Genomic DNA, 24,214 nt, shown 5'->3' with positions numbered 1-24,214 from the left:
GTGTTGGGCTCCATGCTGAGTGTGGAGCCTGCATAAGATTCTCTCTCTCCCTCTCCCTTTGCCCCTCCCCTTTCTCTTAAAAAAAAAAAAAAGAAAGAAAAGAAAAGAGGCCTCAGAGAGATCCCTCACCCCTCCCACCAGATGAGGACATAGCAAGAAGACAACTGTTCACCTATGAACTAGAAAGCGGGTCCTTACCAGACACCAAATCTGCTGGTGCCATGATTTTAGACTTTCCAGACTCCAGAACTGTAAGAAATATATTTCTGTTATTTATAATCTACCCAGTCTATTATAGTGCAGCCCAAATGGATTAAGACAGCTACCAAAGTTTGACCTAAATAATGTCAGAATACATTTTTTCCTCAAGTTCACATGGAACATTTACAAAAATAGACTAAGCCAGGCAAGTTTCAACAAATTTCAAGTTATTAAAATCATATAAATAACTGGCTTCAGTGGAATTAAACCAGAAATCAGCAACAGAAAGGTAATTAGAAAACTCCTAAATATTTGGTAATTAAGCATCATACTTTTTTAAAAAAATTTACTTATTTATCTGAGAGAGAGAACACAAGCAAGGGGAGGGGCAGAGGGAGAGAGAGAAGCAGACTCCCGACTAAGCAAGGAGCCCAATGCGGGGCTTGATCCCAGGACCCTGAGATCATGACCTGAGCTGAAGGCAGTCACTTAACCCACTGAGCCACCCAGGCACCTATAAGCAACACCAAGCTGGCTCAGTTGGTAGAGCATGCAACTCTTGATCTTGGGGTTGTGAGTTCGAGCCCCATGTTGGGTGGAAAGATTACTTAAAAATAAAATCTTTAAAATCAATCAATCATGGGTCAAAAAAATCACAATGGAAATTATAAAATATTTTAAATTGAAATGTAATAAATATATGACATATCAAAACCTGTGGGATACATCTAAGGGAATGTTCAGGGAGAATTTAAATGCTTTAAATACATATATTATTAAAAAAGAATAAATGTGTAAAATCTAAGATCTAATGTTCCATCTCAAGAAGTGTGAAACAGAACAGCAAACCAAACTCCCTCAAAAGATGAAGGAAAACACAATAAAGATCAGCAGTTAATGAAATGTAGAGTTAAAATAGAGAAAACCCACAAAGCCAAAAACCAGGGTTGTTTTTTTTTTTTTTAAAGATTAAGACAGATGTAGAAAAATAGAAAACAGATATGAGAAATACCATCCCAATCTTACAGACATTAAAAGTACAGTGAGAGGAGATTATAAACAACTTTAGGCAAATAAATTTGACAATTTTAAGAAAATGGACAGATTCCTTGAAAAGTAACATCAAAATGGGCATAAGAAGAAATACAGTTTTGAACAGTCCCGTATTATTAAAGAAATGGAATCCCTAATTAGAAACCTCTCATAAAGAAAACTTCTAGCACACAATGTTTTGCTAGTGTATTCTCCCAAATATTTATAGAAGAAATAGCATTAATCGCACAAATTCTTTCAGATAATATAACAGAAAGAATACTTCCCAATTCCCTTTATGAGGCCAGCATAATCTTGATATCAAGATCTGGGAAGTATATGACAAAAAAGAAAAATTACATTCATGAGCAAATATGCAAAAATCCTAAATTAAAGTTGATAAAGGAAATTTTCAACTCTTAATGCTTGTGGGTCCTATTCCTGGACTCCAGGGGAGGCTATACTTTAACATTTACCAAGGTGAAAATGACTAGGCAAAACTTCAAAGCATGGATTCTATTTCTTCCCTGATCACACACTGTATATCTGCTTCATTAAAGAAAATAACCAGGAAGGAGCATTCTGAACATAAAAGAAAAAGGAAGAAACTTCCCTGGTTCCTGTAAGACTGAAGTCTACAGCCCTGCATATATTAGAAATTTAAGATAAGGTCTACAACTTTCTAAAATGTTTTTTGTCTAATAATTTGTAACTCTTTATGTATAAAATGTATATAACCTTACACCAAATGTTCTCCCTTACCAAAGCACCCTCTTCTTTGTAAAGACTGTGTATCCAGGGCAGCTGTCCTAACTTGGACTTGAATGAAACTCTCTTTTTTTCCTAGAAATTCTAAAAGGTTTGTTCATTTGTGTCAATAAAGTTTATCAGATCAAATCCAGGATATATCAAAAAGGGTAATAATACATCAGAGTGAAGTGGAATTTATTCCAGGAATACAAGGTTGGTTTAACGTTTGAATATCAAGCAATGAATTCACCACATGGAAAGAATGAAGACAGACCATATGATCATACAGTAAATGCAGCAAAAGCATTTGATAAAATTCAACACCCAGAGTTTTCATAACAACAAGAATAAAAAGCAAACTAGGAATAAAGTTAAATTCCCCAAACTGATGATAAGTTTTCACAAAAAAACTACAGGTAACATCTTAGCTGATGGTGGAATATTACATGCCTTCGGCGTTCAACAAAAGGGCAAGAATGCCATAATTACTGCTTCTATTCAATCTTGCACTGGAGGGTCTAATCAGTGCAATAAAGAAATAAAAGGTATAAAGTTTGCAAAGAAAAAATAAAAGTTGTCATTCAAGGATGACATGCTTAAGTGGAAAATCCAAAGGAATCTATAAAAAAGCAATTAGAAATAATAAGTGCACATTAGGTTGGCAAATAAAAATAAACTATATTTCTATAAACTAGAAATGAACTAGAAAATAAAATTTAAAAATAATACCACTTACAGAAGCATCAAGAAATGCCAAGTACCCAGAAGTTAAATGAAAGATGTTTAAGACTTCTACACTGCAAACTACAAAACATTATGGAGAAAAAATTTTAAAGATCTAATAAATAAAGATATGTACCATGTTCATGAAAACTCAGTGCAGAAAAATATCAGTTCTCTCCCAAATTGATCTACTGATTCAATTCAATACCAATTATATAATCTCCACAATAATTTTTGCAAAAATTAATGAATTGATTCTACTATTTACATGGAAATGCAAAAGCCCTAGAATAGCTATGACAATCATGAAGAACATCAAAATTGGAGGACTGTAGTGCCCTATACCCATACTTCTGATAGAGCTACAGTTACTGAGACAGTGTGGTTATTGACTCAAATAAAGACAAATAGACCCATGCAACTGAACAGAGACGACAGAAAAGACACTCCCGCAATTTACTATGGGAAGAATGGTATTTTCAGTAAAAGGTACTTAATCATTTGGTTATCCATAAAGACAAAAATGAACTTTGTCCATACCTCTCATCATCACAAACATTAATTTGAGATGGATACTAGATCTCAATCTACAACTAAAGCAATTAAGCCTCTAGAAAAAATATAAGGAAAATATCTTCTGGCTTCAGGTTACATAAACATTTCCCCCAGATTTATTTCAATATATTTGACAAGTAATACTGTCCTGGGTGAGTTGGGTGTCCACCTTGGGTTCTCTTTCCCCACTGGAGAAAGGAAAGGCCCAGTGGGCTCCTCAGGGCTGCCTTGTGCCTGGTGATGTGATCAAAGTGAAACCCCTCCTCTTATCCTTCTAATGTGGTCCTTCCTGTTCTCTCTGGTCCTGGGCTCTGGGATTTTCACAAGAGTGCTTTCTATGGATAGTTGTTAGTTGGTCTTCTTGTGAGGGGGACTGAAGTTGAGAATGACCTATGTTGCCATTTTGATATTGTCACCTCTTTAGGTAAACTTTTTTTTTTTTAAAGATTTATTTACTTATTTGACAGAGAGAAAGACAGCATGCAGAGGGGAGGGCAGAGGGAGAGAGAGCATCTCAAGCAGACTCCACCGTGAGTGCGGAGCCCAACATGAGGCTTGCTGTCACTACTCGGAGATCATGACGTGAGCCGAACTCAGGAGTTGGACACAGCTGACTGAGCCACCCAGGCGCCCCTAGGCAAACATTTCTTATACAGGACACAGAAAACACTAACTATAAAGAACAAGTGATAAATTGGATTTAACGAAAATTAAAGATTTGTCATTATCAAAAAACACCTTTAAGAATGCAATGAGGCCAGTCTGAAGAAAATATCTGCAACACACGTATTCAGTAAAGGACTTCTGTTCAGGATATATGAGAGACTCCTCAAAGTGAATGTTGACAGTGTAATAGTGGATGTAATGGGATTTGGGGATTTGAAGATTGGGAGGACAGGTAAAAAAGAAAAGGAGGGGTAGGGATATTTATATCCTCATCATACATCATAAGTCACATAATCTTATGTTAGCATGATGGAACAAGGAACAAAGGCTTAAGGGCGCCTGGGTGGCTCAGTCATTAAGCGTTTGCCTTCAGCTCAGGTCATGATCCCAGGGTCCTGGGATCGAGCCCCACATCAGGCTCCCTCCTCGGCGGGAAGCCTGCTCTCCCTCTCCCACTCCTGCTGCTTGTGTTCCCTCTCTCACTATCTCTGTCTCTGTCAAATAAATAAATGAAATCTTAAAAAAAAAAAAGAAACAAAGGTTTAAATATTCTTTAAAGAAGTAAGGTAACAAATAGAGGAACTAAAAAATAATCATATATGATACTGGGAGGGGAGATAAGCAAGGCTGTGTAAGGGATAAGCAAGATAAGCTCTCAATTATCTTTGCAGAAAGTCAACGGGTCACTTATAAAGTTGATAAATAAAAAATAATTATACAAGAATATTATGCAGAAACACAGAAATAACTACTACAAGATCTAAAACAAAAAATAGTTAAAAGTGGTTCCCTTTAGGATATGAGGGTAGAGAAGAGTACGAGAGGGTAAAAGAAGTGCTTTTATTTATAAGGTCTCCTACATTATTTTACTTAATGAAATACATATATTATTTTTATTTAAAATATTCAAATGTGAGAAAATGCCTTGATTTACATTAGTTTGACTATGCAGATTAGTCATTTATAAGGCCACGTAATGTGTTAAAATTAGGCATCCTTATTTAGAAGTCATCCTCTGAGCCACTTGAAGCAGAATGTTTCTAGACTTAAGATCAAATGTATTCTCTTTGAATCTCAGAACTATTATGGTTCCATGACTTTCATGGTTAGCTTCTCTTCAGTTTCTAACCACTTTTTAAATGCAACTGTGCAGTCATACCTTCTGTAGCAGGGGTACCATTTTATCTTCCGATACAACCTGCTTAGAGACCTTCAACATACTGATCTTATCTAAACTGATCACCATTTTTATTTCATTTTTTTAATTTTCTAAATCTTTTTTTTTTTTTAAAGATTTTATTTATTTTTTAGAGAGTGAGCGAGAGAGAAACAGCATGAGAGGGGAGAGGGTCAGAGGGAGAAGCAGGCTCCCCGCTGAGCGGGGAGTCCGATGTGGGACTCGATCCCAGGACCCTGGGATCATGACCTGAGCCGAAGGCAGACGCTTAACCATCTGAGCCACCCAGGCGCCCTCTAAATCTTTTTTTTTACGTCATTGATTTCCCTTAAATATCAGTTGATCCTTGGTTGTGCATTAATACTTAAGAATGAAGGTCTATGTCAATTTTTCCAAGGAACTAGTCGGAGTATCCTGAGCTTTTTTCTAAGTCTCCCTTTTCCCATTGTTGTCACATATGAATGGGAAGACGGTCTGGGAGCTTTGTAATGTGGGTGGAATAAGATAATCAATAGACTCTCGGTGGAGGGGGTGGGGTATGGTTAGGTAGCCAGCAATCAAGCACGGTGTCTTTCAAATACTAAAATTAAGAGACTTTTACGTGTAGTGCCAAATCCACAATAGAATTAGCTTTTCCAAATAAATAGTTCACTTAATTTTTTACAAAAGAGATAAGCCATCAGGGTTTTCCCCCTAATAGTAAATATCCATCTACAAGCAAATTTTTTGACCAATGGTAAATATCCATTTACCTGTAGCTTTGGGGCTTGAAGTGACAGCACGGACATCTGTCACAGCTACACTGCATACAAGTAACCTTGTATGTAACCAAGTAACCAAGTAGTGCCTACGGTCATTCTCCTTCCAGATCTTTTAAATTGCTAACTCCAAATCGCTTCTTGGCCTTTTGGCTAAGATCAAGTGTAAATTGCTAACTCAGAATTGATATCCTTTCTAGGGTCCCAGTGACAAACCAGCTCTCTCACTGGAGCCCCTCTGATGTGTGTCGAGGCAAGTCTTCTACACAGTTCTATCCTATTTTTGATTTTCCAAAAATGAGATAAAATTAATCTGCTCATGAACTCCCTTCTCTCTGGTATGGGTTAACTTTCTGTCTACTGTCATTTCAATAGGGTTCTGCAGGGACAAAAAGTGAAAATGTATGCTCAGTCTACCATCTTTTTAAAATACACATACACAGGGCGCCTGGGTGGCTCAGTCAGTGAAGCATCTGCCTTCAGCTCAGATCATGATCCCAGGGTCCTGGGGTTGAATCCCTCATCGGGCTCCCTACTCAGTGGGGAGCCTGCTTCTCCCTCTGCCTCTCTCTGTCTCTCATGAATAAATAAAATCTTAAAAAAAAAAAAAAGAAATGAAATACACATACACACACGCTTGTCTGTTTATCTACAGGGCTTCTCTACTGAAACTCCTTAAGGGCAAGGAGGTACTGTAAAGTGCCTCACGCAGTGCTAGGAATATAAAAGGCATACAAAGTAATGTGTCTGGTTGGATTTGGATGTGGGATAAAGGAAGTTACAAATAACAGAAAAGCTTAAGTCTAGTTAACAAGTAGGCTAATAGAAACCATCAAAGGAATAGATTTTAAAAGCAAATTATTATTTTAGTATTAGAAATCGATAGTTATGGGTTTTATGGATTTGAAAGAAGCAAAAGAAACAAATAATGGAAGCTATTTAGCAAGACTTAATGAGCCAATACAAAGGTATTCTGGTGTGCTAGAAGCAGCCATGCCACTTCACACAAAATTATCAAACACAGTGTTACTGCTATCACAGAGGAAAGAGTAGAGTCATATTAGCTGTTGGCTCTCACCCAACCAGGTGAATCAACTCAGAATATTCCTTACACCAGTGGGACCAGCCATACCCACACTAAAGCATGATAAATAAGTATATTAATTCAGACACAGTTTATTATTAAACATTGTCTTCAAAAGTAGGTACTCAATAAATATTTAATAATTAATTAAATATTTAATGTATCCCTAACACCCGTTCAAAAACCCGATTCCCAAGTCAAGAAATAAAATTTTAGAGGTTAAAGCCAAATAACCCTAGTAGTGATACTTTTGTTGATCATAGCCATTATCGAAGTGACTGGCCCTGACCAGGAGCTCAGTAAGGATTTGTGAGGCTAACAAGATAACTAATTAATGTTAAGTTTTTTAACTTCTAAAAAATGTGTGCTTTTAAAGCAAAGGGTGGTACACAAATCCGTAAATATACTAAAAACTATTGAACTGTACACTTTCAACAGGTGAACCTTATTATATATAAATTATATTGCTATCAAGCTGCAAAAAATAAACTCACAAGGAAACATTTCCAGGCCTTCTGAATGATTCTGGCAGCTTTATCCCTCTCTGTAAGTTCTGACTCCTCTTTCCAAGGCATTTGAAAGTCCTAAAATAAAACAAGGGTATATTCAAAATCTCTTTATAAACTCCATTATGAAACTCACTAGAACTCAAGAAAAACAGAAGCTGAGTAAAGGAAATAATACTGATGAGATTTGGTATAAAAATAATTTTAATAAAAATAAAAATTGTTACCTACTATTGATTGCCTTATATGCTCCAATTTGTTTCTTTTTCTAATTTAAACAACAATCTTGCAGAGCAGATTTTGCCAATTTGCTTGTGTTAGAGATGAGACTGCACTTCAAGACCTAAGGTCAAATAGTGATTGACTAAGCCAGTATTAAACCCATGTCAGTTTCTCTTGAAAATCCATGACCTTTCATGTCCCCATTCAATGACTTCAAATAGCTTTTTTTTTAAGATTTTTATTTATTTATTTGACAGAGAGAGAGAGAGAGCGAGTGAGCACAAGTGGGGGAGCAGCAAAGGGAGAAGGAAAAGCAGGTTAAGTAGGGAGCCCAACATGGGGCTTGATCCCAGATCATGTCCTGAGCCACAGGCAGATGCTTAATTGACTGAGCCACCCAGGCGCTCCCAAATAGGCTTTTCTTAATCAACATGCACAATGACAGTTTCATCCCAAATTTATCCAGGCTCCTAACCTAGAGTTAGAGATGATTATAGAATTTTTCTTACTTTGTAACTCATAAATGTGCTGACAAATTAATAAATCATGCATTAAATTGCCAGAAAAAGAGATGAAGCCTGACTACTAAGAAGCAAAACAAAATCACTAGTTCTAGCCATAATTTTTATTAATACTGTGAAGAAATAAGTAATGGGAGAAGTCAGAAAGTCATAGTTTAGGAGTCCTTTAAAAAGTTGCAGCAGACAGAGAGGATCCTGGGAAGAAAGTGGACTAAGGAAGCACCAGGAATCTGTCTCCCCATCTAGACAACTGCACTGGCCAAATCTAATGTAAATATTTGGAACTCTGGACTCTATTGAAGGCTTGCAACTTCCAGGGGAAGGCCTGGGGGGTAAACTCCTGTTAACTCTGGTCAATTCTGGCTCTTAGCCCAGTCCTAGCTATCCACTCCCTTACCTCAGCCCCAGCAGCAGCAGCTGCGTACACGTTCCTGGAACAACCTGCACACAGCTTGTGGGAGAGGGGGTGGAGAAAAAGGACTCTGTCCTGGAAATACAGGAGATCTGTGTTGGGATTGTTGGTTGCTGCTTCTGATTACAGAGGTGCAGACAAACAGGAGGGCAGTCATTGGTGCTGTACCTCCACCTTCCACCATTGTTGCAAGCCCTTCCCATCTGGCAACTTCCAGGGAACTTAAAGGGTTCTTCCTTCCCTCTACATTGTTCTCCTTTCCCCCTTTGGGGGCCAGGCATTCAAAACTAGGACATTCAAAAATAACTAAAAAGAGAGAGAAAATTAGAAAGTGACCAGTCATTTCCAGGGAAAGGCACAGACTCAGAAAACTGAGAAGACCTTAAGTTTACAATTCTGGCTGATCCTTAACTGATCCTTGTAAGCTATGGAAACAGTCTACAGCAATTAAAAAAAAAAGAAAACACACACACACACAAACAACACAGTAAACTCTGAGGAAAGGAAAGAAGCTCATTTCCAGAGTACCTGCATTATTAAATTCAAATTTCCACTTTTCAACAAAAAATTATAAGGCATATAAAGAAACACAAAATAATGGCTCATTCAAGGAAAAAAATAAATCAACAAAAACTGAGCCTGAAAAAGACCTGATGGCAGATCTACTAGACAAAGACCTTAAAACACTGTTTTAAAGATGCTCAAAAAACTGAAGGAAGATGTGGAGAAATTCAAGAAATGATGCACAAAATGGAAATATCAATAAAGAAACAAAACCTAAAAAGAGACCAAATAGAAACTCTGAAGCTGAAAAGTAGAATAACTGAAAGGATCAATTTATTAGTGGGATTCAAAAGCAGAGTTGAGCAGGCAGAAGAAATAATCAGCATACTTGAAGATAAACCGAAGGAAACTGTCAAGTCTGAGAAAGAAAAAAGATTGAATAAAAGTAAATAGAGCCTAAGAGACCTATGGTACACCAGTAAGCAGACCAACATGCACATTGTGGGAGAAAAAGAAGGGGGAAGAGAAGGTATCTCAAGAAATAATGGCTGAAAAATGCCAAATTTGATGAAATACATGAATATCAACATCCCAGAAGCTCAACAGACTCCAAGATCAGCTCAAAGATACATCCACACCAAAACACATTATAATTAAACTTTTGAAAGCCAAAGATAAAGAGAAACTCTTGAAAACAACAAGAGAGAAGTGATTCATGACATACAAGGAATTTTTAATACATTAACAGATTTGTCATCAGAAACTTTGGAGGCCAGAAGACAGTGGGTCAATATATTTAAACTGCTTAACAACAACAACAAAATACAAGCCAAGAATCCTGTATCTAGCAAACCTGCTCTTTGAGAGTAAGGGAGAAATTAAGACATTCCCAGATAAACAAAAGCTGTAAGAGTTCATTGCTACTAGACCTGTTCTGCAAGAAATGTTCAAGAGAATCCTGCAGGAAAAAATGAAAGGACACTTGACAGTAACTCAAAGTTATATGAAGAAATAGAAATTTCATTAAAAGTAAATAAATGGGCAGTTATAAAAGCTAATATTATTGTAATAATTTGTAACTCTATTTTTTGGTTTTTACATGATTTAAGAGAACAATATATTTTTTAAAATTATAATTCTAAAAACTAGAATTATGGTAACTTTGGTTTGTAATTCCACATACTGTTTAATTTAAAAGACAAGTATATTTAAAATATTAGATTGTGTTTTGGGAGCACACAATGTATAAAAATGTAATTTTGTAACATCAACAATTAAAAGGAGTTGGGATGGAGCTGTAAAAGAGGAGTTTTGTATGTTAATGGAGTTAAACTGGCATAAATCCACAATGGAGTGCTTTAACTTTAGGATGTTAAATGTAATCCCCATGGTAACCACAAAGGAAACAGCTACAGAGTATACACAAAAGGAAATGAGAAATGAATTTAAGTGTTTCACTATAAAAAATCAACTAAACAAAAAAGAAGACAGTAATGCAGGAAATGATTTAAAAGTTATAAAGCAGGGATGCCTGGGTGGCTCAGTTGGTTAAGTGTCTGCCTTCAGGTCATGATCCCAGGGTCCTGGGATTGAGTTCTGCATCAGCCTCCCTGCTCAGCGGGGAGCCTGCTGCTCCCCCTGCTAGTGCTCACTCGCTCTCTCTCTCTGACAAATAAATAAATAAAATCTTTTTAAAAAAAGTTATAAAGCATATAGAAAACAAATAGCAAAGACAGAAGTAAGGCCCTCCTTCTCAGTAATTACTTTAAATGTAAATGGATTAAACTCTCCAATCAAAATACAGAGATTTGCAGCATGGATAAAAACACAGAATCCAGGGGTGCCTGGGTGGCTCAGTTGGTTAGGCGACTGCCTTCGGCTCAGGTCGTGATCCTGGAGTCCCAGGATCGAGTCCCGCATCAGGCTCCCTGCTCAGCAGGGAGTCTGCTTCTCCCTCTGACCCTCCTCCCTCTCATGCTGTCTCTCATTGTCTCTCTCGCAAATAAATAAAATCTTAAAAAAAAACAAAAAAAACCACACAGAATCCAACTATATGCTATGTAAAATAGACTCACATTAGATTCAAAGACACAAATAGACTGAAAGTAAAGATGGAAAAAGATATTCCATGCAAATAGTAACCAAAAGAAAGGAGTGGTGGCTATCTTAATGTCAGACAAAATAGACTTTAAATCAAAAAAGTTTAAAAAAGACAAAGGACATTATGCATTAACAAAAGATTCAATGAAGTAAGAAAATATAACAAACATTTATGCATCTAATAATAGACCAGCAAAATATATGAAGCAAAAAATGACAGAATTGAGGAATATATATATGCCATAGACATATATAGCTTTACTATAACAGATGCAGATTTCAATACCCCATTCTCAATAATGGACAGAATAACCAGACAGAAATAAATAACGAAATAGAGGACTTGAACAACACAATAAATCAATTTGATCTAACAAACACAGAATATTCTACCAAATAATAGCAGCATTCACATTCTTCTCAAGTGCACGAGGGACATTTTCTAGAACAGACCATATATTTGGCCACAAATTATGTCTCAATGTATTTTGAAAGACAGTTATCATACAAAGTATCTTATCAAAGCACAACAGGATGAAGTTAGAAACCAACAACAGGTAAATTTACACATTTGTGGAAATTAAATAACATACTCCTAAACAATCAATAGATCAAAGAAATTACATGGGAAATTAGGAAAATGAAAACTAAAACACAATGTATCAAAACTTACAGAAAGCAGTGAAAGCAGTGTTAAGAGGGAAACTTAGAACTATATACCCATTAAAAAAAAAAAAGATCTCAAATCAGTATCTAACTACAACTTACAGAACTAGTAAAAGAAAACAAACTAAACCCAGAGCTAGAAGAAGATTAGAACAGACATAAAAGAAATAGAGAACATAAAAACAATAGAGTAAATCAATGGAATTAAAGATGATTCTTTGAAAAGATCACCCAAATTGGCAAATCTTTAGTTAGATGGATGGAGAAAAAAATTACTTTTGGTAATTTAGAAATGAGATGAGGACATTACTACTGATTCTACAGTACTATGAACAATGAGTCATAGTTTATAGTCATGTTTGATAACCTGATGAAACTGACAAATTCCAGGGGTGCCTGGGTGGCTCAGTCGTTAAGCGTCTGCCTTCGGCTCGGGTCATGATCCCAGGGTCCTGGGATCGAGCCCCGCATGGGGCTCCCTGCTCCGCGAGGAGCCTGCTTCTCCCTCTCCCACTCCCCCTGCTTGTGTTCCCTCTCTCACTGTGTCTCTCTGTCAAATAAATAAAATCTTAAAAAAAAAAGACAAATAATGTATGATTTTACCTATACGAGATAGTTACAGAAGTCAAAATCATGGAAAGTAGAATGGTGGTTGCCAGTGGCATGGTGGGGGTACAGGTTGGTTATGGTTTAATGGGTATGGGTTTCAGTTCTACAAGATGAAAAGAGTTATGGAGGTTGATGGTGGTGACGGAGGCACATTATGAATGTATTTAATACCAATGAACTGTACACTCACAAGTGGTTAAGATGGTTAATATTGCTTTTTGCGTATTTTACCATACATAAAAAATTTGTAGTAAGCTCAATTCTTTCTTATACTGCTTAAGCATTTATTATCCTAAAAAAGGATATCATTCAAAATTGAATGACTGATTAGGTCAATAATGAAACCGTTCCAATATTGCTCCAATGTTATCAGAAAAGTGTACTGCAGGAATTTTCTTTCTCTAGGTTATGTAAATTATGTACAACAATTCTATTTGTTGTCGGTATACATAAGGAGAGGAAATACAAGCTATACATAAGCTTTGTAAGTAACGCACTGTTTTTGATCGTTTTTGTACACGGAACCATAGAATGAAGACTACTGAACTGACAGGCTGCCCATGTGGTTTAGCTTTAGTTCCTACTGCTACTTAATGTAACCTTAGACAAACAGCTCAACATCTTTAGGCTTCAGTTTCATTAGCTGTAAAATAAATTAACTCCAAAGGCACTTTCAGTGTCACAATTCTGTGAGGTTACATTATAAAGGACACAATGCTCCAATAGTTAAATAAAAAGAAAAAAAAAAGGGTCCTGCACTGGACACAGGGATAAACATGGGTTTTACTTAATCTCTGTTATTAACACTTCACAGTATAAATACTGTTATCCATTACATTTATAACAGCAATACGGTTCTGAGATGCTTTATCATAGTCCAAACTAAGTGAATAAATTCTGCTCAAAATTTTAAAATCCTGAACTGTTGCTCGTAAAATGTGGAATTTATAAGGATTTATAAATTCCCAATCCCTGAAGTATTTAAATATATAACAGACATTAACTAATACGTGCATTGTATTTAGAGAGACAAAGACCAAGAGAAAAATTCTCTACCAGATATGCCATTTATAGGAAAAATTAAAGAAAAAAATATTTTCTTTGTTATTTTCTTTTGATGTTTATTTTTAGGCTTAAAACTAAAGATGTCTTCTTCCTGACTGTATGTACTGTTGAGTTTTTAAAAAATTGATATTTTTAACAATAGAGAGAAAGTGCTCTATGAAAAACAATGTATGATTTTTTTCTTTCTCTTCAAATAGTTTTAATACTATAGGAGGCATGGGGATACAGGTTAAGTCTGTGGGTCTAAAGTGAGAAAAATGGGGGTTTAAATCTTTTTTTTTTTTTAAGATTTTATTTATTTGGGAGACAGCGAGAGAGAGAAAGCACAAGAGAGGGGAGGGTCAGAGGGAGAAGCAGACACCCCGCTGAGTGGAGGAGACCAATTCGGGGCTCATGACCTGAGCAGAAGGCAGATGCTTAACCACTGAGCCACCTAGGCGCCCCAAGGGGCTTTAAATATTAAAAAAATTCTACCTCATACTTAGCTGTGTGATCTTGGGTAAGTTACTTAACTTATTCCAACTTCAGTTCCTCATCTGTGAAATATGGGGACTCATAATAGTACCTATCTCATAGAATTAGGAGGATTAAATTAGGTAATACAGGTGAAGCAAAGAGCACTGTAACTACTCAATGCATTGTATCTTTTATTATAATACAAATTATTTTTAAAAATAGGAACTATCCATGTGCATTTTTCTGGTTTAAAAACTGATGTAACTGAACATTTTAAGCAAATCATTCTCACAATTTACAGATAACTATTAGCACAAATTATAGTAAGGAATATTGTAATGTTTGCTAATTTGTGTCAAAGGATAGTATTTTGAGATACACTCTTCTTAGCCAGCAGGTGGAGAAGAAACGAAGTATAGTTTATCAGTGTATTTCAGGACACTTAAGGAAAAAAAAAAAAGTTTTCTTTGTGAATAGCGTGATAATCAGCTTTAATAATTTTTAAGGATACTATTCCTATTTCTATCATTAATAAATACAGATGATAACTTTGCCATCTGTGATTTATCATCATTTTTAAAAATCATACAAAAATTTCAACTTTGAAATGTGAGGAAAAAATAGAAAAATAATTATACTGAATTTTGAAACAGTGGTCACCTTGATTCATTACTCATGTTTTCCTGTCCATGTTCTTTTTCACTGGTCAAAATACAGAATACAGTTATTGGTTATTCACAAACATAGAATTAGGGCAATATTTAAATGGCATTAGAAGAATGTGTAAATATCATTCCTTATTTAATATCTCCTTACTGTTTAAAATCCAAAATTATTCATACTACTGTCTAGATTTAGTTACTTTAAAAGTTATTATATAAACGACACACATACATTCTTATAGTAAAAATTCCAAATACAGAATAGAGTAAAAGTTAAAATCCTCCATCTCCATTTCTTCTAGACCAGTCCTCTCTTCAAAGGTTATCTTTATCCATTAATAGATGTGTGACTCTTCCAGATCTTTTCTTATATATTTAAAATTTAAATGTATATATTTAAATTATACATATATTAAAAATATATATATATATACATGTACACCCATATATGGGTATATACACACACCCCACACACAGGTTTGTTTTCATCAATATGATGAAACTATACATATTTTCTGCTTTCTTTACTTAACAGTATGTGTTGGGAGACTTTTTCATGTTACTGCATATAGGTCTTCCTCACTCTTTATAGTTGCACAGTATTCCTGAATATATCATAATTTATTTACTCTTTAGTACTGAACAGTATTGAATAGTTTCTATTTTTTGCTGTTACAGTTACAAAATGACTACCCTTATACATATATTTGGGTACATGAACAACCATTTTCATCAGATAGGAATAAAAAGGAGGTTTTATTTCAGTATACTCTTTCATACTGTGATTTTGGTTTTATGATGTGCATGTAGTTCAAATATACATAACTGCATTTAAAGAAGTGGGGGTGCTCCTGGGTGGCTCAGTTGGTTAAGCATCCGACTCTTGGTTTTGGCTCAGGTCATGATTTCAGGGTTGTGAGATGGAGCCCCGAGCTGGGCTCTACTGCTCAGAGGGGAGTCTGCTTGAGATACTCTCTCCCCCTGCCCCCCCGCCCCTCCTCCTGCTAACAATCTTAAAAAATACATAAAAGAAAAGGAATGGAGTATGCACATTAAAATTTTGATACTGCCATCCTCTCCTCAAAAACACTGATCAATTTACACGTATAAACATTCTATGAGAGTGCTTCACTTCTAGGCCTTACAAAAATGAAAAACTAAACATAAATCAGACATAAGGACTACTGTGGATCTATTAATAATCTCTCCAGTAATTAAACTGTGATAATCTGTTATCAAGGCTCAGTGACTTAAGGTATAAAGTGACATATGTGGATATGTGCACACATGTGTATAACTATGTATGAATTTGAATGTTAACAGTGGTGATAGAATTAAGGAAGAATTTTAAATGGTTGTTTTGCTTACTTCTACAATGAACATATATTACTTGAATAATAAGAAGAGTTGTTAAAAAATTAGTTTGTCATCAACAGGACAACTCGTTGCAGGCTTGACCCGAAAGTCGGGAGTGGTAGGACAAAAGGGGTCAGGGTGGATCATCTGTGGGTGGATCTCTAAGAGCTACTGTGAGTGTGGCTCACAGACCCACGCCAGCCTCTGAATTGCATGTTACCAGATGAAATAAAGAAACTGAGAGTGGTCAGAAAGTCCTGCAGCAATGTGACACTCTGCAGTACACAAACACACCATCAGTGGGATTATAGTTTCTATGGTACATTTTTGTTGTTTGTTTTCCTTTCTCTAGTAAGTCACTTTCACTTTATAAAAGTAATGGCCCACGTACTGGAAACAAATTTTTAAAAGGTTCCTCACCACTGAAAATGGCTCTAATCTTGATTTAGTCTTAGGATCAGGCCCAGGAGTTACATTCAGCTGATTTTGTGCCTAACGTTCTAGAAACTGGCACCTACAGAGCAGTCCCTGAAACCCCCGTACATATACCAGACGCCAATTGTAAGGGTCTTAATCTTGCTCGAGTTCTTACTCTGACTTCAGTCTCCTTGTTTGGATGGGGCTTAGTAGGGCGGGTGTTGGGAATGAGAGGCAGAGTTTAACATTTCATTAATATCATACAGCAATTAAAAACTGTTTTGAATAAATACTTATTGAAGAGAAGGCTAAAAATTTTACATATTAAATTAATTTATTATTGTTTTGAGCACAAAGCTGAATGAAATGGAGGGAGCCATTCACATACCTGAAGAACTCTGTAGGCAGACAGAACAGCAAAAGTGAAGACACAGAAATAGGAGGCTGGAAGAAGGCCAGTGTGACCATAGCCAAAGAAGAGAAGAGGTAGGAGATCAAAGTAGAGAGGTAGTGGCACCAGAGATCACACGGGCCTTCCATTTGAAAAGTGAGAATTTTAAGTGTGATGGGTAGCTATTGGATGGTTATACCAGAGCAATAACATGACCTCACTTGTGTTTAAGTATCATTCTGAAGGGGGGCAAAAGGAAACAAAAAAACTAAGCTTGCTCTGGCTCATCCATGAATAATTATGCAATCATACTATGTATATATTAGTATTAACTCAACCAATATGTGTGTTACAATAGTAATACCCTGTAATTATATACTCTATGATAATATCACCCGTGATGATATGAATTTGGATGTAACATGATTGCTGACTAGCTCCTGTCTCCAAAGTAGACTGACTCTGGATATTTAGTTACTTTGGATTAAATCAATGTTATATTGTATGCAATTAAATTTCTGAATCCTACTTAGTATTATGGCAGGATTTCTCTGTTGTTTTAATTAGGAAGAGGAGAGGAGAGGATGAGTGTGTCTAAGTATGTATGTGTGTTGTGGCACTTTGGTGTAAGAGGTTTGCATTATAGAAAATTATCAGATAATAACTATATCTATAAGAAATCAAGAACAAATAGAATAACATGTTATTTAAAATATGGAGATAATACTTGATATTTAAAGAAAAGGAGAGGGGGACCTGGCTGGCTCAGGTGGTAGAGCATGCAACTTTTAATCTCAGGATTATGAGTTTGAGCCCTACACTGATTGTGGAGCCTACTTAAAATTAAAAATAAGATAACATAAAATAAAATATGGAGTTAAAAACCTAAAGAAATGCATGTGCAATAAAGAAAATAAAACAGAACGGTGGGATAAAGAACGATCAGGGCTATGTTAGCACAAGTAGTCAGCAAAGGCCTCTCTACTGAGGAGACATTAATTTTCATGATGCAAAGAAGCAACTACAGGAAAATTGTAGAAGAGAGTTCTAGGCACAGGGAATAGAAGATAAAAACGCTCTGAGATAAGGAGCTTGGTGTGTTCAAGTGGCTGAAAGAAGGAAAGCAGTGTTGTTGGAGCCTAGAGAAGAGGCAGAAGTATGGGAAAAAAGGTCAAAGAGGTAGGCAGGAGCCATACTATAATTATATGGGAAACCGACTACAAACTTCTGGTTTGGATGGTGTACCACAGCTGGCTTCTATTAGCTGACTGGAACCAAAATTTAAACTTTCAAGAATTTTATAAGCTAGTTTTTAAACACAGTGATTACTAAAAAATATTTAAGCTTACAAATAAATAAAGGTAACAAATACTAAAAGCTTATCACCTACTAATTATCTTACTCTTATAGGGGATCATAATGTACCACCTTAAAATATGCCAGTTTGGCATAAGGATTATTTTGAGCTAAAGGCAATCTAGAAAGAACAAATGCACAAAAAGCTCTCTACCCTCCCCATCTGCCTAAAAGTGAGACACAAATTTCCCTTTGTTGTCTCTCTCCTTTACTGTACCAACAGGAGAAAAATAAGCATTATCACCAGAGATAAGAAGTCAGCACTGAGATGGGTCTTTACAAACAAACCTTACTAAAATAACCCTTACCTTTAATAGTTTCCCTAGGTATTTACCGTCCCATAATCTACCACCTCTAGAAGTCCAAAATCCTTTCCTTTGTCTTGTCACTTCACAAATTTATCACCCTTTGGTAAAATGGCATATAAAACCCTGAGTCTAACCTCCTCTTTGGGTTTTAAATTCCTTTTCTTTCTTTTTTTTAAAGATTTTATTAATTTTGAGAGAGAGAGCACAAGCAAGCACAGGGGCAAGGGGTGGTGCCAGAGGTAGAGGGAGAATCTCAAGAAGGTTCCCTGCTGAGCCCAATGTGGGGCTCTATCTCATGACCTTGAGAACATGACCTGAGCTGAAATCAAGAGTCAGACGTTCAACTGAATGAGCCACCCAGGCGCCCCTGGGTTTTTAATTCCTTTTCTGTGAGACCCCCATGTGCATGTAAAATTGAAATATTAACATCAAATACAATTTGTTTACCATTTCTCTGGTTAGTCAGTCTTTTGTCAGTTTAATTTGCGGGTCCCAATTATAAACCTAAGATAGTAGAGAAAAAGTTTTTTCCTTCCCTACACTACATTTTATTACTATTTATTTCTTGAGGTTATTTATGTTCACTGCAGTGGCATTGCTGATAACTGTGGCTGGATTCTTTGTTGTGGAGGCTGTCCCGTATATGGCAGGATGTTTAGCAGAATCCCTGGACTCTATCCACTAGATGCCAGTAGCACAGCTGTGATAACCAAAAATGTCCCCAGACATTGCCAAATGTCCCCTGGGGAGCAGGATCACCGTGGTTGAGAACTACTAGCCTTCATGTGCTACCTACTGGTAACTGCACGGTGGAAATAATATATTATGGTGCACTAGGGCACATTTCTTCCCAATACCTGAAGTCACTTTGGTATCTTGAAATTCCCCACGGCCAGGGTGTTTTCATCACAAAAACTGACAAACAGTACAAATCAGGTCTTGATTTACTGTTTTGCTGGTTGTCTAGATTGAAGAAAGTGATGGTGAAAATATTAACGGACACTACATTTATACACGTGTCCTGTATGTTACCATTATATTATGGGTAGCACAAAATCCTGACACAGCATCTTCCAGTATTCAACATTGACCTGATTCAGAAACAGGTCACTCACATCACTGAGGAATGATGATATTCCGCATATTTCAAGAAAGAGAATGTGCTCAGTTGTGTCAAATGCACAAGGAGGGTCAAGTAAATTGAGAATAAAGAACAAGATTTGGCCAGATAAAGTCACTGGTAACCTTGTTAAGTACTGTTTACAGCAGAGTAGCAAGGAAGAAAGCCTGACATGGGTTAAGGAGAAGTCAGTCGAGACAGTAAGTACAATAACACCTGCTTAGAAGCAGAGTTACAGAGCGACAGCTGGTGGGCAGGAATGGACTCCAGGGGTGTTTTTTTAAATATGAGAAACACTAAAGCATATTAAGATGTTGTTAGGTATGATCCCATAGTGAGGGAGAAAATAAAGGTGCCAGAGAGGCATTCATTGAAGGGTGGAAGTCTTTTGAGTAGGTTTAAGAGAACACAGTCCAGAGAAGAGAGTGGGTAGGGGCAGTTGGTGGCGTTAGATGAGCAGCGATACCAGTTTCACAGGGTTATTATGAGGCTCTAAATTAACCAACGTGAAAACACTGCTATATTTGTAAGATCCTAAAAATTACCACTGAACCACTGCTCAAGTAATGAAGGAATTTACTACATCCAGGTTCCACTGCAGATTCAGAAATGGAAGATTTTTTTATCTATCTCAAACCAATAATTTTTATTTTAATAGATTATGGCTCTGCTGATCTTTTATCTTCATAAGAAAAAGCCCCCAAGATAAGTCTTTGAATTCTCAGTACCACTTACTTTAAAAGCTGGGAAAGAGTGGGCTATTCTGTGTCCAGAGGGAAAAGGGGATGCATGTTGGGGGGCAGTCTAAAGAGTGAACTGAGGAGTTAGAAAAGATGGCGGAGGAGTAGGGGACCCTATTCCAACTGGTCCCCTGAATTGAGCTGGATAACTACCAGACCACTCTGAACACCCACGAAATCAGCCTGAGATGTAAGAAGATAGATCTGGATCTCTACAAACAGAATATCACAGGTGGTTGGTTTCGAGGTACAAAGCGGGGAGCCGTGATTGCGCAGGCACAAATCGGAAGATAAACAGAAGGGGGAGGGAGCCAGCTGTCGGGATCCTACACCACCGGGAGTGAAAGCCTCCCGTGCTGGGGACGGGGCACAGACTCACAGACTGATAGCAGTGGGGAAAGGACTTTAGGGAAGCCCCCCAGGACGGAAACCCGAGGCGGGGCCATGCGTGTGAACTGGGGGTGGCTGGTGGTTTTAGAAGCACAAAGGGCAGAGATGTGCCCCAACCTGGAGCCAAGGACTGGGAGTGCTGCTGTAGGGCGCACAACCCAGGACACCGCAGTTTATAGCAGCACAGACAGAAACAGAGATAGTGTGGCCTGGAGAACTCACTGGAGAACAGACTGCGATCTCTGTTCTGAGGCACAGGGTTGGAAATGGTCTCTTCTGCTCTGACTCTCGGAAGAGATGCAGAAAGCCGCCAGGTAAAGCCGCCAGAGAACAAAAACCCCAAAAAACCAGTTTTCACTGAGCCCATCCCCCACCCCCAGAAGGGGCAGGGCAACTCTGCCCAAACAGGGTGGCCTGAGTAACAGTGCAGCAGGCCCCTCCCCCAGAAGGCAGGCTGGGAGTACAAGAGGCTGACAACCCTAAGGTCCCTACAAAACAGGTGCATCTTGCTTGGGTAGTGGTCAATAATTTGGACTCTCTACATTCCTTCAACCACCCCTCAACAGAATGACTAGGAGAAGGAACCCCGAAAATAGGAAAGAATCAGAGACTGTGACTTCTGCCACAGATTTACAAATGGATACAGATATAATCAAGATGTCAGAAATGGACTTCATGGTAACAGTTATGAAGATGATAGCTAGAATGGAGAAATCGATTAATGGCAACATAGAGTCTCTAAGGGCAGAAATGAAAGCTAAATTGGCAGAACTTAAAAATGCTATCAATGAGATCCAATCTAATCTAGGTACTCTAACAGCTAGGGTAAGTGAGGCAGAAGAACGAATTAGTGATCTAGAAAAGAAGGAAAAAGAGGAGGCCTGGGAAAAACAGCTAAAAATCCATGGAAACAGAATTAGAGAAATAAGTGACTCCATGAAACGTTCCAATATCAAAATTATTGGGATCCCTGAGGGGGTGGGGAGAGAGAGAGAGGACGAGAAGGTATGTCTGAGCAAATCATAGCTGAGAATTTCCCTAATCTGGGGAATGAAACAAACATTCATGTCCTAGAGGCAGAGAGGACCCCTCCCAAGATCAAGGAAAACAGGCCAACACCCAGCATGTATTAGTAAAACTCTCAAATCTTAGAACCAAGGAAACCATCTTAAGGGCAGTTAGGGGGAAGAGATTCCTTATGAACAGAGGGAGGAACATCAGAATAACGTCAGACTTATCCACAGAGACCTGGCAAGCCAGAAAGGGCTGGCAAGACATATTCAGGGTACCAAACGAGAAGAAAATGCAGCCAAGAATACTTTATCCAGCAAGGCTGTCATTTAGAATGGATGGAGAGATGCAGAGCTTCCAGGACCAGCAGAAACTGAAAAATATGTGACCACTAAGCTGGCTCTGCAAGATATATTGGGGAGGGGGTTCCTATAAAAGGAGAAAAACCCCAAGAGTGATATAGAACAGATATTTACAGAGACAATCTATAGAAACAAGGACTTCTCAGGCAACATGATGACAATTAATTCATATCTTTCAATAATCACTCTCAACGTGAACGGCCTAAATGCTCCCATAAAATGGCAGAGGGTTGCAGACTGGATAAAAAGACAGGACCCATCCATATGCTGTCTACACGAGACTCATTTTGAACCTAAAGATACATCCAGACTGAAAATGAAGGATGGAGATCCATCTTCCATGCCAATGGATCTCAAAAGAAAGTTGGGGTGGCAATTCTTATATCAGACAAATAAGATTTTAAGCTAAAGACTGTAGTTAGAGACACAGAAGGACACTATATCATTCTTAAAGGGTTTATCCAACCAGAAGATCTACAATTGTAAATACCTATGCCCCCAACATGGGAGCATCCAACTACATAAGCCAGCTGTTAACCAATATAAAGTCATGTTAATGATAATACATTAATTGTAGGAGACCTCAATGCTCCACTCTCAGCAATAGACAGATCATCTAAGCAGAAAATCAACAAAGAAACAAGAGCTTTGAATGACACACTGGACCAGATGGACCTCATAGATATATACAGAACACTCCACCCTAAAACAACAGAATACTCATTCTTCTCGAGCACACATGGAACTTTCTCCAGAAGAGATCACATAATTCGTCACAAATCAGATCTCAACCGATACCAAAAGATTGAGATTATTCCCTGCATATTCTCAGAAAACTGGAACTCAATCACAAGAAAAAATTTGGAAGAAATTCAAACACTTGGAAGCTAAAGACCACTCTGCTCAAGAATGTTTGGGGCAGTCAGGAAATCCAAGAACTTAAACAATTCATGGAAACCAATGAGAACGAAAACATATCGGTCCAAAACCTATGGGAGGTCCGAAGGGGGAAATACACAGCCATCCAAGCCTCACTCAAAAAAAACAGAAAAATCCTGAATTCACCAACTAACTTTACACCTTAAAGAACTGGAGAAAAAGCAACAAATGATGCCTAAGCCATGCATTAAAAGAGAAATAATTAAGATCAGAACAGAGATCAATGAATTAGAAACCAGAAACACAGTAGATCAGATCAACAAAACTAGAAGCTGGTTCTTTGAAAGAATTAATAAGATCGATAAACCACCAGCCAGACTTACAGAAAAGAAAAGAGAAAGGACCCAAATTAATAAAATTATGAATGAAAGGGGGGAGATCACGACACCAAGGAACTAGAAACAATTATTGGAAATTATTATCAACAACTCTATGCCAATAAATTGAGCAACTGGAAGATATGGATGCCTTCCTGGAAACCTATAAACTCCCAAGACTGAAACAGGAAGAAACTGACAACCTGAATAGGCCAATAACCAGTAACGAGATTGAAGCAGTGATCAAAAACCTCCCAAAAAACAAGAGTCCAGAGCCTGATGGATTCCCTGGGGAATTCTACCAAACATTCAAAGAAGAAATAATACTTATTCTCCTGAAGCTGTTTCAAAAATAGAAACAGAAGGAAAGCTTCCAGACTCATTCTATAAGGCCAGCATTACCTTAATCCCCAAACCAGGAAAAGACCCCATCAAAAAGGAGAATTTCAAACCGATAGCCCTGATGAATATGGATTCCAAAATCCTTAACAAAACCCTAGCTAATAGGATCCAACAATACATTAAAAAGATCATCCACCATGACCAAGTGGGATTCATCCCCAGGATGCAAGGGTGGTTCAGCATTCGCAAATCAATCAATGTGATAGAACACATTAATAAGACGAGAGAGAAGAACCATATGGTCCTCTCAATTGATGCAGAAAAAGCATTTGACAAAATACAACATCCTTTCCTGATTAAAACTCTTCAGAGTATAGGGGTAAAGGGAACATTCCTCAAGTTCATAAAATCCATCTATGAAAAACCCAAAGCAAATATCATCCTCAATGGGGAAAAGCTGAGAGCCTTTCCCTTAAGATCAGGAACACGTCAAGAA

The 24,214-nt window shown here is 37.3% G+C and overlaps 1 protein-coding gene across 1 annotated transcript in view; it reads right to left on the bottom strand.

The window, feature by feature from the left end:
- C11H11orf65 (chromosome 11 C11orf65 homolog) overlaps positions 1 to 24,214 on the bottom strand; it is a 67,363-nt gene that overhangs the window by 40,952 nt on the left and 2,197 nt on the right. Inside the window, exon 2 of the mRNA XM_006743759.3 lies at positions 7,441 to 7,530. Within this exon, the coding sequence (XP_006743822.2) occupies positions 7,441 to 7,521 (81 nt within the window). The 5' untranslated portion in view covers positions 7,522 to 7,530. The remainder of the gene's footprint in view (positions 1 to 7,440; positions 7,531 to 24,214) is intronic.

The sequence above is a fragment of the Leptonychotes weddellii genome, chromosome 11, assembly GCF_054177405.1.
Source record: "Leptonychotes weddellii isolate Sample4059 chromosome 11, ASM5417740v2, whole genome shotgun sequence".
Taxonomy (NCBI): Eukaryota; Metazoa; Chordata; class Mammalia; order Carnivora; family Phocidae; genus Leptonychotes; species Leptonychotes weddellii.
The sequence above is the reverse complement of the archived record's forward strand: the minus strand, read 5'-3'. Positions and strand labels throughout refer to the sequence as shown.